This window comes from Simochromis diagramma, unplaced genomic scaffold (genome assembly GCF_900408965.1).
Source record: "Simochromis diagramma unplaced genomic scaffold, fSimDia1.1 OVJJ01000802.1, whole genome shotgun sequence".
Classification (NCBI taxonomy): domain Eukaryota; kingdom Metazoa; phylum Chordata; class Actinopteri; order Cichliformes; family Cichlidae; genus Simochromis; species Simochromis diagramma.
In genome coordinates this window covers 19,538,847-19,558,783 of record NW_024387492.1, presented here as the reverse complement: position 1 = coordinate 19,558,783, position 19,937 = coordinate 19,538,847, and the positions used below count along the sequence as shown (strand labels likewise).

At 39.0% G+C, this 19,937-nt stretch overlaps 1 protein-coding gene across 1 annotated transcript; it reads right to left on the bottom strand.

Annotated features, from left to right (window-relative positions):
• Window positions 1–1,596: 1,596 nt before the first annotated feature.
• rfx6 (regulatory factor X, 6) lies at window positions 1,597–18,738 on the bottom strand. Its single transcript, XM_040018618.1, has 20 exons — window positions 18,582–18,738; window positions 15,252–15,411; window positions 14,279–14,402; window positions 13,918–13,979; window positions 13,715–13,792; window positions 13,379–13,406; window positions 12,971–13,078; window positions 12,753–12,830; window positions 12,559–12,672; window positions 11,951–12,000; window positions 11,066–11,225; window positions 10,822–10,966; window positions 10,561–10,670; window positions 9,865–9,982; window positions 8,667–8,789; window positions 8,074–8,277; window positions 6,707–7,016; window positions 6,186–6,550; window positions 4,424–4,624; window positions 1,597–2,237 (listed from the first exon to the last, which is right to left on the bottom strand). Exons 1-20 carry the CDS (start codon window positions 18,736–18,738, stop codon window positions 2,059–2,061), a joined length of 2,874 nt encoding a protein of 957 aa, XP_039874552.1. The 3' UTR covers window positions 1,597–2,058.
• Between the last annotated feature and the right edge of the window lie 1,199 nt (window positions 18,739–19,937).

The window sequence follows — 19,937 nt, the reverse complement described above, 5'->3', positions numbered from 1 at the left end:
GAGGGGGTGGCTGATATCCAGAAATCCTACCAGTGGCTGGACAAAGCTGGACTGAAAGACAGCACAGAGGCACTAATCATGGCAGCACAAGAACAAGCTCTGAGCACAAGATCCATAGAGGCTGGGGTCTATCACACCAGGCAAGACCCCAGGTGCAGGCTGTGTAAAGATGCCCCAGAGACAATCCAGCACATAACAGCAGGGTGCAAGATGCTAGCAGGCAAGGCATACATGGAACGCCACAACCAAGTGGCCGGCATAGTGTACAGGAACATCTGTGCCGAGTATAACCTGGAAGTCCCGAGGTCAAAATGGGAGATGCCCCCAAGGGTGGTGGAGAATGACCGAGCTAAGATCCTGTGGGACTTCCAGATACAGACGGACAAAATGGTGGTGGCTAACCAACCGGACATAGTGGTGGTAGACAAACAGAAGAAGACGGCCGTAGTGATCGATGTAGCGGTTCCGAATGACAGCAATATCAGGAAGAAGGAACACGAGAAGCTGGAGAAATACCAAGGGCTCAGAGAAGAGCTCGAGAGGATGTGGAGGGTGAAGGTAACGGTGGTCCCCGTGGTAATCGGAGCACTAGGTGCGGTGACTCCCAAGCTAGGCGAGTGGCTCCAGCAGATCCCGGGAATAACATCGGAGATCTCTGTCCAGAAGAGCGCAGTCCTGGGAACAGCTAAGATACTGCGCAGGACCCTCAAGCTCCCAGGCCTCTGGTAGAGGACCCGAGCTTGAAGGATAAACCGCCCGCAGGGGCGTGCTGGGTGTTTTGTTTTTTTTTTATATATATATATATATGTATATATATATATATATATATATGTGTATGTATATATATATATATATATATATATATATATATATATATATATATGTGTGTGTGTGTGTGTGTGTGTGTATTGTACTATTGTTAGTTAGCGTATTGTCTGTCTTGTTAGTGTTGGTTTATAATGGAGCACTGTAACAAAAAAATAATTTCCCCCAGGGATCAATAAAGTATTCTGATTCTGATTCTGAAATATATAAGACTTTGCTAAGCTTACACTTAGCATACACACGCTTATGACGGTATTTACTTTGCCTGTCAGTACCCTATGTTCATCTTTAATCAGATATAAGCTCAGACTATGTTTAAAGTTTATTTAGGGGTCAGACAAAATAAATAAATATTAATATTTATGTTTCATGAGATAGACCTTTCACCTTAAGAGCTGTTATTATTTCTATTATTTGAAATGAGGCTTACAGTCATAATTAGAAGAATCTGACCTTTCCAAACCTTGCTCTCATAGTATGATTTTAATTCTTCTTCAAAATGTAAAATTTTGATTTGTTTAAAGTTTAAAAGAACAATAAGGCAATGAGGAAACTTGGTGCATAAAAAAATTCCATTACCAAGGCAACAGTCTTTAGCTCTAAATGACTGGTAGGAGTATTGTTAAAAAAAAAAAAAAACAGTGATAACAGCAGAAATGTTTCACATTTTTAAGTCTAGACAGATGAATTATAAGTCAGGGCAGACCAGGTGTTTTTCACTTGCTGTGCAGTCAGTGGAAAGTAAACTGTTCCATTTTCCAAACTTTATTTACAACTTCTTGCACACAGAAAAAACACTGAAGGAACAAAAGCAGTGTTTGCTGTTATTTCCAATCTGGAAAAATTACCAATTAAAAAACACAGTTGTGGATGAAGAAGAAACAACTGTTTCAAGGTGGATAGCACAGTCTGCGTGTATTTAAATATATTTAAATAAGATTTTTATTAAATATAAATATCTTTATGTTAGCATAGGTATCAAAGGCTGGCTTCCTGATAAAACTGTTATCAGAGGTCAACTGTTTTTCATCAGCACTGCATGCTGGAGTGTCCTGGTGGCTGAGTGAAGATTCATACTGTACCTTGCAGCTTGGGTGTTTGCTGTAGTGAATTTAGTAGAATCTTACATGTCGTTACCCTTTGTCAGCCCACTGAGCTTGTTGCTTTTTTATAAACCAAACCATCCTACACAGCAATACTGGCACATACGTTGCTCCATGGGTGATGGATCCATCATTGCACTCCTCCTGTCCCCATGAACACAGTGTTGATGGGGGGCAGCGAAGACACCAGGTCCTGGACCTCAGAGGATGCCGTCGCACGCTGCTGAGAAAGCAAAGATTCCTGCGAGGTGAACTGAGAGGGAAGTCCAAACATGCAGGGGGCAGATCCCGACGAGGAGAGGGAGTGATCTGAGGAAAAGACAGCAGACGTGTTTCAGTTTCTTACACAGGATATGAAGATGAATCCTTCTTTCTTTGTGTCTTCATGGATTGTTTTTGCTCTTATGAAAATTTATTTTGCGCTTCAGAGCTTTTCTTTCAATGTCTGATGGCCATTTAAATGGTTTCCTCTGGATCAAAAAGAACACATGATATAAATCCCTTGCAGTACCTTTACGACCACCGGCGGGGTCATGAGAAGAATCCAGCCTGCTCTCATAAACAGAAAGTCAATTACTGCTGTTTTGTTAAAGCTGCTAGCATCTCACAGCTTGTCTTTGTCTGTTGGTGCCATGATGTAGCCAATTTATGGCAACACTAAGACGAATCACATTAACAACTTTGTCACGTATGGAGATCAGGAGTGAAAAAACAAACCAAAGCTTTCTTTATCCAATCATGCACAGCGTTAACTTAGCTTGTTTTTCAGTGTCAGGAGAAACTGGAGCTATAAACTCCACACAGCAGAACTCTAACTAGTGTCCTCTTGTTGTGAGTTAACACACCTAACCACTACTAAGCTATCATGTTGCTAACAAATAGTTTCCTTGGTGATACACTAACATTGTTTCAGCCAGTGACGTGTAACCAAGCTTCCAAATCTATGAGATGGTGAATGGGGAAAAACCAATATCGAATCACTACTATACCAGTCTAACAGAGTTTTATGTTTATGCTAAACTGCTGTCAAACACTGCTGTGCACATCTTCCAACAAACCCACCCTGACGTGGAAGTGGACTTATATTCATGAAGTACAACGGTGCAGCTGAACTGTGCATGACATGTATATTTTACTTTTCTGTGCACTTTATTTGTGTTTATCTAGCGAATTATGAGTTACGTTAATCCTCCCAAGTCGTTTCAAGTTAAAGTGGACCTCTGCACATTTTTAGCTTGATATTATTTTAGACAGTTAAAAATAATCCTTATTTAGCTTATCCTGGGTCTTAGTGTATTCCTTCGGTTTATCCTCTGTCTGAGCTGCTTCAGCTTCTTCCCAGCAGAGGCTTTGAACAGCAGGTGGGTGGCTGTTGTGAGCCTGAGGTGACCATATGAAGGAGATTCACCATCACTAAAATCACGATGTTCCAATGGTAGAAAAAACCCCGTCTGAAACAGAGCATTTAGAGCAGGCTGACGTCTGAGCTTGTGGTTCACAGAGATGATTTGAACATACACTAACCTTGTTATATGTTTTATATGGGGTTTTTTGTTTGTTTGTTTTTTTGTTTTTTTGCCTGTCCCATTTGGATCTTTAGCCATCAGAATTGTTGTCTGAAGGCCAAGAAAGATGCCAAGCTGATTTACTTTACCAACTGGATCATCATGGCCTTGCCAATTTGGTCCATTTAATTGACCTTTATTATAATTATGTATTTATTTGATTTTCGATTGTTACAACACCATCACAATAAACTAGCTAACAGCAGATAACAGTAGATACTAAATATAACATGTTATTGTCCAGCACGCAAGATCGACAGCGCACAATGTGCTTTGAGGTAGAAGCCAAGAAAGGTGTAGTTTGTGTCTGTGTACACCTGTGTGGATCAACACACTTGTATTCAAAAGATATCTCCATGTAACGATCTGCTAGGGAGTGTGGGGAGCCATAGGGCCCAGGGCATGAAGCAGGTATGGAGGAGATCCAGGCCCCAGACATCCAGAGGCCCCAGAGTACGCGGACCCAAGGAGAACCACCACAGGGGCAATCGTGCCACCCTCCTGGGAAGAGCTGAGGAGAGCCCCAAACGAGAGGTCACCCAGCAGCCACGGAGCAGAGGCCAGAGGGGGTTGCAGTGACGTGCCCGCGGGCTCTGCCGGCAGCCAGCTGTGCCAGAGAGGACCGAGCCTCGGGCCTAGAGCCCAGACCGCCTTCTTATCTGCAGTAGCAGGGAGGCCCCGCATCCCAGACCCCAATCTGACAGCCAGCACCTCCTCCCAGCCCCCCAGCCCCGATGGTTAACAGAACGGGGGTGAGCAGCCTATAGTTTACTAGCACAATAGTTTCTCTCCAAGCTTCTTATTTAGAAAGCAGAGCTCCTCTAGCAGCTCACAGTAACAAAAGAAAACCCTCAGATGTCTCCAATGGTGTATCCCTATGAGCCTACTCCCCATCCTGCAAAACTGCTCCCATTACTCCTCTGTGCTCACCTGCTCCGTTTTCTGCCTCACTGTAAAAGGCTCCTGCCGTTTTCCTTCCTGGCTCGTCCAAGATGTTGAGTGGATCGTGGACTTCGGAGTACGTCGAAGGGAAAGGACGCAAACTGCCAACGCTGCTGATGACAGACACATGCTGGTCAACCAGTGATGTCATGCGCTGGCTCTCCAGGTAACTGCTGTTCCCATAATAACCTGCTGAAAGAGAAAAGTGTTTTCCAATGATGTACAGTTTGGTAACAACCTTTTTTTTACTTTTTTACTGTGCAAAAAATTGGGTGTGCTTCCCTTGATGGTGCATTTAAAAAGATCCACTACAATTGTAGTCACCATCACCCCCCACATTGAGACATCTGGTGTTATTGTGCACAACAGTTATTACAGTTCATTTAAACACATTAAAATCATTGTACATAAAACACTGGTTCCGAACTTTGGCATCAGGGATGCTCATGAAGCCAGAAAGATCTGAGTGGAAGAAATCAAATTTACAGTTGATTCACAAAATATCTAAACCCTTTCACTCTGTGCAGACTGAATTTATAACAAGTATGCTTAGTCTTTATCAGTCAGAGACCGATATCCATAAATAGAAATTTTATACTGGATTCTTTCATATCTGGTTTCTGAAGACCAAATCAATCACAGATTTTTTATTAAACTCTCTGAGGCATAAAAGTCCTGCAAATGTGTCCATCTGCATATGCTTTTCTATGTGGACAGCAAACAGAGAGGGGCTTTCACCCACCACAAATGTGCAGCCCTTTAAAATCTCATCTGCAAATAGCTGGACAGGGATGATGTATGCATCCATCAAATGCTGCTTGGTTGACAAGTGGGCTGGCATAGGGCAGTTCACCAGAGGTGGGAGAGGAGCCAAAAAACATCAAAGATTTTTTTTTTTAAATACAGCAGTGGACATTTTTCACTTTTTTTGACACTCAGTTTCACCTCAGCTCTTTGTATGTTATAATGCGGCTCTTCTCCAGCTAGGTGAAGGACCAAGAGCAGCACAATTAAGAGTAGCCCACAGACTGCTTGTACCACACACTTTGCGCACTGCCTTCATCTACAAACACTCTGCAGGTAGACAGGCAGTCGGTGGTTCGCACTCAAGCATAAAACAAGCATCTGTCATCATAGGTGGTTCCCCTGTACTTTGGAGAAGGGCAAAACTGACTTTTTCAGGAAAAAATAGCTTTTGATGTCAGTTAGTATGATTATTTTCTTTGAACACTAATTGCCAAAATACACACACATTCTAAGCCTGTATTATTAGAGATAGGATTAGGATCATAGTAGTCACCAATGATGACTTTGACCTCAGACGCTTAAGATGCTCAGACATTATATTCAAGGCATTGCAGTTTATGAGGACCTTAAGTCAGGTACCAGCATCAGCGATCTGCAAAATTGCTATTTTCAACACTGGTATCATGCCAACACTGTATAGAACTTAAATGAGCATCATAGGGCTGAATATAAAAGCATGACCAAGCACGAGACAAGAAAAACCAATGATAAGAAAATGAGTGGCTTAAGGTTGTTACACACCAAACATTTTGCTAAAATAACAACACGGAAATTTCAAATTTTTCAGATTGAAACTTGACGTGTAATTTCTACACACACCGAGCGTGCTGCATTTTGCAGAAAATCTGCCCTAAAAAAAACTTACATATAAAACATTTGCAGGGATTTTATGCAACCGGTGTTTAAAGACATTTAGACGAGGCCACAGTTTGGGAATCCTTACCGCTTGGTCCTGTGACAGAATACGTCTGTGCCTGACATCCACCACCAGGAAGGTTCAGTCCAGTCTCCACAAAGCCAAACCCCTCAGCTGAATCCAGAATCTGGGCTGCAACCTGAGGGTCAAGTCCCTGTTCACTGTGAGCTGGATCTGAACCTGAAGTGTAGGCAGATGAGGGCCGGACTGCAGAAGCATAGGGTGCCAGGGAGCAGTTAGTGGTGCCGGATGAGTGATGGACAGGAGCAGGTTGATGATTGTAGAACACGTTTTTATTCAGGTGCTGGTCATTAAAGGAGGGGTACCGAGACAGGTGACAGGCAAGAGATGAAGCTTGAGACTGAACCGAAGCCAGACACTGATTCTGAGGCCTGGAACACAAATTAAAATTATTTTGGCAGAAAGTTTAAACAGAACTGTCAATAAAAGTTTGTTGTAGCTCATGACTCAATGGTAATTATCAGATTTGTTCCAATGCAGGTAAATAAATAAAATGCAAAATACCAAATAAAATGAATGAAACTGACCTGAGAGCAGCTTGGTAGTTTGGGGTTGAGGAGGCGCTGGCTGGAGGAAAATAACCGGAGGTGGTTTGAGGTAAACAATGGTACAGGGTGTCCGTGTATGAAGAGCAGGGGCTGGGCTGGGTCATAGCACTGAGAGATGAAAGGCAGGAGGAAGAAGAGGAGGAGCAGGTGGTGGAAGAAGAAGAGGACATCAGGGGCCTTCCTGCCATGGGCCCCTGATTGATGACAGAACCTCTGTGAACTAATCCCGCTGGAGAGATTGGGGGGGTCATGAGGGGGCCGCTGACCTGAGAGAAGTCCATCTGAGGACCTGATTGTGGATGAAGAGGGATACGACACTTAGAGGCCTAAAGAAACCAACATCAGACATGTGCTTACAGGAGTTTTAAAAGCTTTTGGTAATGAAACAAAGAACTCAGAGTTAAGACCAAGAGGCTTTGTTATGTAACCTTTACAGTAACATCACAAGCTTCTAACACATTAAAGTGACAACAACCCTGAACCTTGGTTATCTATCATAACCCCGTGTGTCTGAGGGCTGGATGTTGCATTAGCTCATCTGGTGGAAAAGAGTGCTACTCAGAAAAAAGCTAACCGTATGATAGATTGCACTTTTGTTCAGCATCACCATCACCCCCGGGCCACGGACCGGTACCGGTCCGTGAGTCATTTGGTACCGGGCCGCGAGAGTGAGACTCGGGTGTGAAATGTATGGTTTTCAGGGTTTTTATCAGTTTTCAGCGTTATTTTGTTATCGCTTTTTCGTTAACTCGGTTTTCCTGGGTCTTTTCATGTGTGTTATGAATAAATCTTATTTTTTTCGGTACCGGTACTAGTTTTATTTTGTTGTATTTATCCGCGACACCTTAAAGGCCGGTCCGTGAAAATATTGTCGGGCACAAACCGGTCTGTGGCGCAAAAAAGGTTGGGGACCGCTGCACTAGTACATCAGTGGGCTGATAATTTTGGGGGACACCTGATATGACATCTGCTTTATTTTCACTATATAAATAATTTTGTATTTGTAATTGTCCGTAATTAAGTACAACCGTTCTAGTTCACTTTACCACTTTCATTATTCATCCATCGAAATGTACCCAAAAAGCCTAAACTTCTGCTCATTTGAGGATTTACAGAAGACCTAATGATAGCAGATGTCCCTGAAGGGAAGAGCAGCCAAATTTAAATTACGTATGATTCCTGTTTTTTAGACATGAAGCTGTCAAACCTTTTGATTACAGTTCACATTGCATCACTGATCATTGTTTTTTGATTAACCCAAAAGACCACAGATTAAAACATATTTTATATGATAGCAGAAAACGTTTTTTAATGTGACAGAAAATCCAAAATGTCTTTTCTTTTACCAGAAACTGTGAAGCCAGAGGTTTCAGTCCCCTGATAGATGACAGTTTTTCCCTCCAGGCTTTGCTGATTGGTGGACAGAGACATGTAGGCGTGTTCTCCCAGAGACTCGTTCTTTACCGGCTGGTCCGTGGCAGCAGTGGCCTTGCTGCGATTTGCCAGGAAGCAGGAACTGGGCGAGGCCATGAACGCCGCTTTACTGGCATCTGAAAGTGATGTGAATAACTTGAGGAACCTCTGATAATAATCTGGGTGTTTAAATGTATTACACCGCACATGGGTCATGAAACTAAAACATAAGATATCTGAGGTTAGAAACTTCCTTGTTACTCTCTAATTTTATTTTATCACACATTAATACATGTAAATTCATTATTAATGTACTAAAACATATATTAATTCTATTTTTACTGCACTGTAGGGCGTCCTGCATAAAAAGCTGGTAACCCCAGGTTTGTTTGTTTTTTATCTACATCCAGGTTTTGATTCATCTATTTACTACATCCATAATAATTACGCTCTTTAAACAGTAGTGGACCTGCAGTCAATTTGAGTTAATTATGGATCTCTGAGCAGCTGAAATGATGCTTGATACCTGCATTTTTCATGTATTTGTCCAGCAGGTTCTGAAGGTCCTGCTCTTTGTCGTTGTTGAACTGAGTCTCCAGAGCCAACAGGATGTACTCGTCCAACAGCATCCTGATCAGATGGAAGGAACCTGTTGCAACACAAACACTTTATGTATCTACAAATATACCACAGTCCAAAAGCTCTGCGACTTCAGCTGAGTGCCTGCGTCATGCTTTTTCTCTATCTGCTGTGTGATCTTTAAAATCAATCTGCTCTCTGTTTGACCTGCAGAGTCACAGATTCAGCTGGACTTTAAAACAGAGAGGGAGAACGAACTACCAAATGGTCAGTGTTTATTCACACACACACACGCGCGCACACACACACACACCCCTGCACAGTGTTTAAACAGAGAGCACACAACCTACAGATAAGACTGTGTGTAATCAAGGCAAGTCTGGCCATTACAATTTATGATGCTATTGTAGCAATCTGCTCAGAGCTAGCTTGTAGTAGACCTGTGTGTGTGTGTGTGTGTGTGTGTGTGTGTGTGTGTGTGTGTGTGTGTGTGTAGATTCACTAATGGACAAGAAAGCAGTGGCAAATTTATATCTGAGCAGCACAAATATTACAAGTATTACAAATATCATGAGCGATATGCAAACAACAGAAGACATTTAACTGGACCTATTAAAGCTTTTCCTTATTTCCTCGCATAAATAGAACTGTGCAAAACTCTTGAGTCATTTCTCATTCCTTTATATTTTGCTTCCAAGGACGTAGACGGTTTTCTAGGGGAATTTTTAAACAGCTTGAGCAACAGTTCTCCAGACTTTCTGAAGATGCCTCAAAGTTTTTCTTTGGACATTGGCTGCTTTTTCACTCATTTTCAGCCCATTCCTCTTACCTGAACATTTTTCCAAGCAAAACATAAAGAAATAAAGAAATGTCTCAAGACTTTTGCACAGTCCTGTATATACTAATAAAAAAAGGTGGCTACTCATATTAAACATGGCAAAAAGCTTATAATAATGAGATCAGCATATGTACAAATAACCCTGGTGGTTAAAAGCTCAGACTTCAGGCAGTTTTTTGTACATCCTGGTGTGTGTCTGCAGAGGAGAGCATCTGTAAAGCTTCCTCATCCCCTTGCTGTGAAATTTACACTCACTGTCATTTTAATTTAACTATAAGGTGTGAGCGAACTTCTCGGATGTTCTTACCAAAGCTAGAAGCATTGTTGAGTGTGAGCGTGTGCATCACTCTGGCACCAAAGAAACTCCACCTGAGGAGGAAATCCTGAGCGCGCTTCTTCACTGACCGGCTGCTCTGTTTACCAGGCTGATCGAAACACAAAGAGAGAAAAAAAATCCTCTGGTTTCATGGCAGGACCACAAGGCAGTATATAAAAGATGGACATGGCTTCCTGGTTTGACAAGTTAATTGGGAAGTGCCTTGAACACTTCCCTGGTGGTCTTTGTGCCAGCAGGGGGCGCATCCTGTGGTTTCAAAAAGTTTATGGGAAAATGGCCTTCTGGTATCATTATCTAAGACTGCAGTAAAGACTATCTGGAGGAATTCATGATGTAAACAGTTGGTTTGGAGTCTTAACAAACAAATCGTAACGTTGACTTTTTAAAATTCTGATGTCTATTCATGTCCAGAAGGAGGATAAAACTCCTTTTTAAACTCCTGCAAACTCTTCCGTTTACTTTGGGCCTAATGACAGTACAGTAGCAACTACTGCTCACCTGTCATGACTGTTTTCAAATCACAAAAATGGCAATGTAAAAATGCTCAAGGCTTCACAACTTGACCTCACTAACCAAAGAGTGATGTCACGATGGCTATATTCTTCTTTGAAATGCAGTCTTTGGTATCCACACAAATACAGGGACACTCAGGTGAACAGCTTTTACCTTGATGACTTTATGCTCCACCACAGAGTCCAGCCACTCGATGAAGGACTCCACTGTGGCATTTTTTCTCAGCAGCTCCTTCAGCTCCTGAAAGACTGTAATAGAGTCATCTAGGCAAACAAAGGAAATAAAGAAAGGAGAGAACAGGAAGAGAAAAAGTTATTCCTAACAGGAGGTTCTCATTTTTCACTGGAACAACAGAAACTGTACAAAAGTACAAATCATTTTAAATATGAGGCTGATGCTGTGCTTGAATCTTACACTCAGAGTAGATATCCGGGTCCTGATCTCCATTAGTGCTTACGCTGAGAAGAGGCTGCGAGCTAATGCTGCTAAGATCCACATTGTCGATATCCAGCACCATACTGGTCACTACAGCCTGGTCGAAAAGCGCCGGGCGTGCTATCTGGATTAACGGAAAGAGAAAATAAAAACCTCCAGAAGTTTTTAGCATGCTTGTTTTAAGATGCTGGTGTACACTGTCTTTGGTTGTATAATGTTATACCTGTGCCAGGTGTAGGAATGAGGTCTGTCTCTTCAGGGATGAAACAAAGCGGCGTGCTATGGGAAGCTTCTTGGCTGCGAGGCATTCGGGGAGGTTTTCCAGTGAGGAGGCCAGCCAGTGCTCCCAGTGTTTGGCAAAGTTGCGGATATCTGCCAACAGACTGGAAACAGAAACATCCTCAATGTGTAGATTTGCTGATTTTTAAAAATCTCTGTCGGACTATTTTAAAGTGTAACAGCTACATCCCGTGTCTCTACAGTTTAAAAAAGGATGTTTTTAGGATCCAGGCTGTCTTGAGGAAAGTTTAAGATAAGATAAGACTTCACTGATCCCACACAGGCGAAATTTGTGCTTTACCACAGCTCAGGTACAGCTAGCAGAAGAATACAAAGAGTAAACCAAGAATATAAAATCAAGAAATACAAAATAAATAAGATAATATACAATACAATATATACAACAGTAGCTGAGGTTCTATGTACACGCATACACAGTATATGTGTATGCGTGTACACTTGCATACTTCCAACCGTTGTGGAAGTATGCAAGTAATAAATTTCAACTATTATACTTCTAGTATTACCATGTAAGCAATAGATATCTATAAGTATAGACATGTACATGCACACACACGTACAAATACACATACATCCATACCCACTAAATATACATATATTTACACATATACATGCACATGTCCATACTTATATATGATGCAATTTGCATGAAGTGGTGACCGTGGATGACCAATGAATCCATTTTGCATTATTTTGCATCATTTTACATTATTTTGCATTTTATAAAAATATTACAAGTCCTTGTTTGTTTGCTTGTTTTTCAAAAGTACATCAGATGAACATTCTAAGCACAGCTGAAGTTACAAACCTTTCAGGCATTTCCTGCATTGTGGCAGGAATCAGAACATCTGTTAAAACCTGAGAAAACAAAAGACAAATTACATGAGAACAAGAGGAGACGATTTCAATGTTTATAGAAGCCTCCTTCTTGCTCAGGGATGTTAATGAGACTTTTTTTCCACTTCATTGTTATTAATTTACCAAACTGATATTGAATTTTAAAATTTGCGCAGGTCAATTTCTACATCTTATACTGGAGCAGACACAATAAGCTTAAAGTGGACATATTACGGTGTTCATATGTGCAGACATATAAATATTGCTACAGCAAAGGGCTCTCGTGTTAAACATGGCCAAAGTTCTAGTAATTAGGTTTGCATCAAGATCCAAAATCAAGACAAAAGAACTAAACCAGCTTGTTTTAGACACAAGGAACTGGGGGGCTGCATTAAAGTTCAGTAAAAATGTTCAAACGGTATGATTTTAACTCATGCTAAGCTACTCTAATAGAGTCCAAGAAAAAAGAACTATGTTATAGTAAATAAGCAAAATCAGTACTTTCAAAATGCTTGAGAAACTTTCCGGCTTTCACAAATAATAAACTGTCAAAATAAAAAAGAGAGTTTTTATTACAACCTTATAGAGAATGGAGTCACAGACACAGAAGATGTCGACTATAACGGGGTTTTCCAGCAGCGGCAACAGATGGTCCGGCATTCCCTGCCAGAAATGGAGCAGAAAATTCTGGATCTGAAAGAAAGATTATTCGAAGAGCTTACTCAGCTTGAAGTCATGTTTAAATTTATATATTTAAAGTCATTTAAACAAACCTCCTCAAAATTGACATTTATGGCATTATCCAGGATGCACTGGCAGTGTGTTTTATACATCATAATCAGAGTGTCCACCTGAAGAATAAAAAATTAAGTTACCAGACTTGAAACAGTAACCAAATCAACTACTTTAACTGGAATACTCTATATTGTTGGGGGTAATTACATAATTACGTGTGCTATACCATTTTATAGAAAGCGATTCATCAGCAAACCTTTTCTCTGGAAATGTTTCCTTGCAGGAGAAGATGCTGGGCGCTGGGGAAGTCTGGGAGCAGCGTTCCAGTTTTAGAGCTCAAAGAGTATTTCCTGGTGAAGCCACCCTGCAAAATATATTACAGAAGATATTACATTTACTGAAAAGTTTTTATTGTGATTTGAAACTATGAATTTACTAATATGTCAGTGATGTTGCTTTATAAAACTACTTTAATGAGTTCAGTGAACTCACAGCAGTTCTGTCACAGAGCTTAATATGTTTAATGAAGCCTAAATTAATAAAACTTATATTTCTGATTTAGTTCTGTTTAGTTTGTCATAATAAAAAAAGATAAATTCCTCTAAATTCCTGTGTAATATGTTGGAATGGATTTTCAATAATTGAAATTAAAAGTGAATATTACCTCATTTTTGAGCTTGCTCCCTGAAAACCTGTCATCAAAGCAGAAGTATTTGGATTTTACATTCAGATGGAAGATTTTTCAAAATTCAGAAAAGTGTGAATTTGATCAAATAAAATACGAACAAAACAATAAATGCAAACATAACAACGGTATTATTTGACATTCAGAGATGATCTTATTTATACATTATTCAGAATCTCCTAATAGAATAATAATGGACACAGTAAACTGGTGGAAAAATCAGGTAATGTAAGGAAATGAAAGCTTCTGTAGATGTAAAGAAAACAGTACGTGATTGTTGGAATAAGGGAATTGGTGAGAAGCTTTTAAAGGTACCTGGTCAAACCTTTTCCAGAATAAACAGAGTGATAGTAAGCGCTGCTCTCTTTGATGCCGATTCCATAGTAATGATATCTTTAAAAAATAAAATAGGTAATAATGTCAAACACTAACCAAACCTTTATTGAAGGAAATGCTGTTATGTTGTGTTGTATTATTTATTCATTGTGTGTCGCATTAGAAGGTGAATGTTGCATTACTTGGAGTGTCCTCTGGTGCCGAGTCTTCTTGTTGTCAGGAGAGGAAACTTCTGTCGGATTGTCTGAGAAGGTGAAATCTTTTGGTAAGATCAATCACAAGTTCATTTTCACAAAACTACTGTTTTTATGTCAGATTTTAATGTTGTAATTCATTAAATCAATCAACAGTCTACAGTGACTTTATAATACATGTAATGTGTATAAATCGGATGTGTAAAGTTTGTAATAAGGTGCCTTTAAGGTTTAGTAAGTAAAAACTGGGACTTCTAAGTTTTTTTAAAGACACATAAAATCTTATCGTATCTTTAACTAAACAGTGCATAAAACACATGAAGAGAAAAAATGAGAATACACCTCACACCTTTCCAAATGTAGCAGCACAGGCCGGCTCCAGCTTCTCTTTCCTGCAGAAGTCCAGATAGTGCGCATAGAGGATGCATCGAGGCAGACACACTCCTTCACACACTATGTAATTCTCCTCCAGCCTGGTCACACACAAAATCTCTCTTATAGAGTTATCAGAACAAGGCTTGAAACGTTCACTGATTGCAGCATATTCAAATAAAGTTCTGGCTCAATAACAAAGAGGAAAAAAACAGTAATCTAAAATGTTAGATCCAGATACACTGAACAAAAAGTACAGCTTTATTGGGACCTATAAGATAATAGTGCATGAAAAAAAGTCAAAAGAGCAGGAAGAATTTAATATGACGCATGTAGAATGGAAAAAGTAAGAGTACTAATACCACTCCTGATGGCTGTTTTTAGTGCATTGCAAATAATAGTAAATCTTTTCATGAGGAATTTATTTTCTGACTTGTTAATTTCTTCTGATGTCTTACTGAACCTTTTTCTTACTTAACTGATTGTTTGGTTTTGGGAAAAAAAAATCATCCCAAAAGAAAATTATTTGAATCAAACAAGAATTGTGTACATGTGAGAAACTGGGAATATGTAAGATTATGTTTATATCAAGTATCATGTTTTATAATGTTATTTTTATAAAGCACTGTAGAATAGCGAAGAAGAAGTACAGCGGAGTCCCACAGGGATCAGCTTTAGGCCCTGCGCTGTTTACTCCATATAAAGGAGATATTTCTATCATCCAAATAAGTGCTGTTTATTATTATGCATCTTATATTCTACTGCTCAGACCCACAGAGACAGCTCAGTAGGTAAAAGTGGTCACCCCATGATCAGAAGGTCGGTGGTTTGAATCCACTGAACGGCTACCCTGAGGTACCCCTGAGAGGGATAGATAGAGGGATAAACACAGCCACAACCAACACTAGCAGGTAGTTAGTGTTCATACTGTGTGTCACTAATACTCTTACCACTGCAGTGTGAGCTGGGTCTGTTTTTTCTTGTCCTTGATGATCTGACTGATGGTCTTCCTGGAGGAAGGAATACTCTGTTTGATGCTCAGGTCTGAGTTCAAGTCCACCAGGTCTTGATCTTCCTCAGACGACGGCGTCTCATTACTTTCCTCCGCTTCTGATACAGACAAATACAGGGCAGAGTGGCATAAGGTGAAAAATGTATACCATACATACATACATACATACATATACTGTATACTATAGTCATAGTACATAAGATATCTGAACATAAAAAAGTGGTTTTAATTTTGATTAATTGCAAATTTACAGAATCTTTTTTACTTTAAGGTTTTAGCTGTTTGATAAGAAGGACTGAGTTAGTCTTGCATTTAGTCTTTTAATAACACATCAACTCTGTTCCCCTTTGTAAGAGCTTCATTTTATTCGTTATTACTGTAGGTATTGTTGCAGAACAATTCTGAAGATGGGTCAGCAAATCGTCTGGTCCTCTGCTATAATGTTTAACAAATCCGAATATGCCCCAAACAAAACAATAAATAAATAAAAGGTAAAAAAGAGTTGTGTTAGATTTAATCTCAGTCTGCAGAAAATTAAGTTTAAGTTAAAATTTCCCATATGGAAAAGAAATAGTAAAAACTTATATGATTTACTTATTAAAGTGGACACTTTCTCATTACTTTCATATATTGTTTTAGTAAGTATCCAAAACATACAAGTTTCATTGTATAATTTTTCAAGGGATCTTATATCTGTTTTCACTCTTGTATGCTTTTCATACACACAAGACAGATACAAACTTTATAAGATTTATATATATCTTTTCCATATGAGTTATAATGAGCCCAACACCACCTCCTCGTCCATCCTAACAGCGAGCTTAAAGGATGAAAACACTGTAAAAATATCCTGTCCTATTAACTGTCAGGACCTTGAATCAGTTGATTTTCTGTATATCTGAGGTGCTGTCTGAACATAGTTATTATTTTTCTTCACTAATGAAATATCGTTCATGCAATTCTATGATTTATTTCAGTTCCAGCATTTCATCTTATCCTTGCTTCAAGGCTTTCCTTGTAAAATCTCTTTTTTTTTAATCCACACTGGTTCTTGATGGGAATGAGGACAGTTTTCTTATTTCCGGCCTTAAGAAGGTGATTTTCTGTCATCATTTCTCAGATGATGTGTTCGCTGATGTGTACACAGTAAACTGTAAATTACATGAGGAAATTTAAAGCAAATCCAATAATAAACTGTAACTTTCTGAAGCGCACCATAACAGACTTTCAAAGACATTTACTGTAACTGCATCTTGATTTGTTATTGTGCTCAGTGGGGACGTTTTAATTGCTTTTTCAAGGATTTTTTTTCTAAAGAATGTTTTTCCCAACAAGCAAGAACAAAGGACACTCCAGAGGAAGAAAAGAAACAAACCTGAATACTTTTAATGCCAGACTGTAACTGTAAAGACGGAAAACAGAAAGAATGAAAGAAGATGATCACTGTAGCTAATCATAACAAGGCAAACTGTTTAAAAAGCCAAAACAAATGTATGACTACTCAGTCAAAACAACACAGTGCAGGTTATGTTAGATACGATGACACTGTTTATGTTTAGAACGATGCTTTAGGAGTTCATACAACAACATCTCCAAACTGGATAGCAGAGTTTTATGATAGAAAGCAGGTAGACGTTAAAGAAAAGTGAAAAACAATAGTTCACCATATAGTAAGTGAAACGACTAGTACTGGTTAAAAAAATTTAAGTAATAAAGCATAATAAAAATACATTTTAATCTTCACACTTATTCTAAATAGTTCTGTATGTTTTAAGCACTATTTTTGGAGGCACAGAGGATTCATTCACTTTTCTTGGAGGGATTTTACATCACACAGTTTTTTGGTTAAACAATGCCTGTAATTGAATCTCACATAGCTTGTGGTGTACCGCAAGGTTCAATTGTAGGTCCTGTTTTATTCTCTATTTATATTATTTAATTCGACCAAATTATGCATCACAACCTCTCTTTTCATTGATGCAAAGACAACACAGAGCCTAGGTTACCCAAAAGTCCTAAGTGTTTTCAATCCCACCAAGCCTGTTAGTTCCCTTGGCCCTTTGTGAATGAATATAAAGCCTGCTGACAGAAATTTTAGAGGTTTGGTTTGACTCATCTTAGCCTTGAACACACATGAAAACAGTTGTCCAGGTTTGATTCCTCCAAAAATAATCTCTAGAATAAAATCAGTTAATTTCTTTCTTTTCTTTCTTCTATCTCAAGGCTTGACAGCAACCTCTTCTCTCACACCTCCAACCTCAGAATGTTTTAGTTCTTGTTCGTGGTGGCTATAGAAGACACTTTTGCATCGTTCATATGCTTTTAATTTTCTACTATTTAAAGCACACATAGGTCCGAACTCAAGGTGGATATCAGAAACCAAATACTGTATAAACCGCAGATTCTCAGGTAAAAACCTTCCAGCTGTCCCACAGTCAAGATTTCCATGTTCATTTCCATGAAGAACTCTATATTCTGAAATAACCTGCTTGACAAGGTTTGGGAAAATAAAAATCTAAATTAAAAAATCACTTTTTAAAACTAGTTTTTATTATAAACTTTCTCACTCCATTATAATGTGATGTTGCCTTTCAGATGCTTTTATTTAAGTCTTTTTTGTTTTCTGGTTATCATCTCTCCATTATGTTGGGTATTATTTCCATTTCTTGCCATGTTTGTCTTTTGTTGGTTTGTTTTCCTGCTGTTTAATTGGATCTCTACTTTAACTTCAATGTGTCTGTTTTGTTTTATCTTAACATCTGAGGCTTTCTGCTTGAGTTCACCTGATTTTTCACATCTGCTAAACCCGAAATCTCAGAAGTAAATAAAGGTGACTTGTTTTTTGACTCAGGATATTCATCCTGAGTCAAAAAATTCTGTTGAACTCTGTAAAACCAGAAGAAAAGTTCATATCTAGTCAGTGCAAAATGAAAATAATGGGAAAAGACTGCTGCAGATGATTGTTGTTGAGCTTAATTCCTTAATTACATTCCCTCGGTTTTACTATATCCTCTTTTCCTTTTGTTGTTATCATCATTATTACATGTGAACACATATAATAATGTGTGGGCCTGAGAAGTTTGTAAAGTAACCAAACACAAGAGAGTGTGTTTTACCAGAGCTGAAGTGAAAATGAGTCAAAAGGAACATGCGTAAAGATTCTGATTGAAGCATATAAAGAAAACAAAAAAACCTGAGAAATTTTACATAAAATCAAGGATAAACAGTTTGAACCTCCAGCATTAACTGAACGTGGCTGCTCTGTTACCTGATTTAATCCCACAGTCGTCCTCCTGATGAAAGTGCGTCTGCCCGTTAAAGTCTGAGCATGTTTCCTTTGGCGAGTTGCACAATGTTCTGGTTAAAGAGCGAATAAGAAACACGCCGTCTCTGGTTGAACTTTCACTGCTGCGTTTCATCGGCATTGTGTAAGAAAAAGAAAAGAAGTAAAAGAAAAAAGTGAAGTTAGTCTGCTGTGTGAAAAAATCCTCAGACACCAAATAAATCCTTAAGCGCTGTGGGCTATTCCCTCCATCACACAAGTCCAGAAAGAGATGAGATCAATCAGAGACACCATGTCCAGAGTTTCAGGTAAAGAAGTGGAGAAAAATGCCCAGGCTTTCTCTGTGCGACCTCAGTGTAATAAAGCAGCGCTGTGAGAAGGCAGAGCTAATGAAGCCGTGGATGCATTCATCATATTTACAGAAGACTGGGGCTAATCCACTTTATTAATGATTAACAGAAAAACCCTCATCCATCTGTCCATCTATCTACCTTACCTCCCACAGTCAGCTGGCCCTTTATACGGGGTTAAATACACATAAAACATGTGGGTTTAAGTCACACTCAATTCAATTCATCTGATCTTCATTTGTCTGAAAGCTGAATCTTGAAATGAATGTAACTGTGTGGCACTAGCAGAGTTAATTTAAAGCTTCTATTCTCAAATAAAAAAAAATCTGCATAAACTTCTTTCTTTATTTTTGTTGCTGTATCAGCTGAAGTGTATTTAAGTTTTTTTTACGACCCATTTGTAGGTAAATACAGGTTTTTCCATTAATTAACGCCCTGTACCTAAATACAACAGAACTACCACATGACCATCATTAGTAACATCTGTGTTTACATTTTATTTCATGCTGAAATGGTTGTGGCACAATAGGTATATTAGTTGCTTTTACATTCCTTTGTTTATTTCTGCGTCAATTACAGAACCACAGGCAATAACCTACACTGACGAAACACTTAAAGATTGTCAAATTAAAAGCATACATCAGCAAATTTACTGTGAAAACTGAATAGTCGCTTCTTTCTGAAAAACACAACCTCTACAACAACCATGTATAACATGTATATATTTACTGGCCACCAAATGTATTGTCCAAAGGTATACCAGATTTTAAGGCAGTATTGCAAACTTAAACTGTGCATGTGATCCAATCTGACACTTCTAATATTTCAAAACAATCACATTTTCATCTTTTACAAATTTGTAGTTACAAATTACTGGTTATTTTAGGAGATGCAGTTGTACCATATAGAGCAGTTCTTAGTTTGTATGTAAAGTGAGGGTAGCTTAGAAATGCAGCTGGGAAGTAAACTGTGAGAATATAGTGGGGGGGAA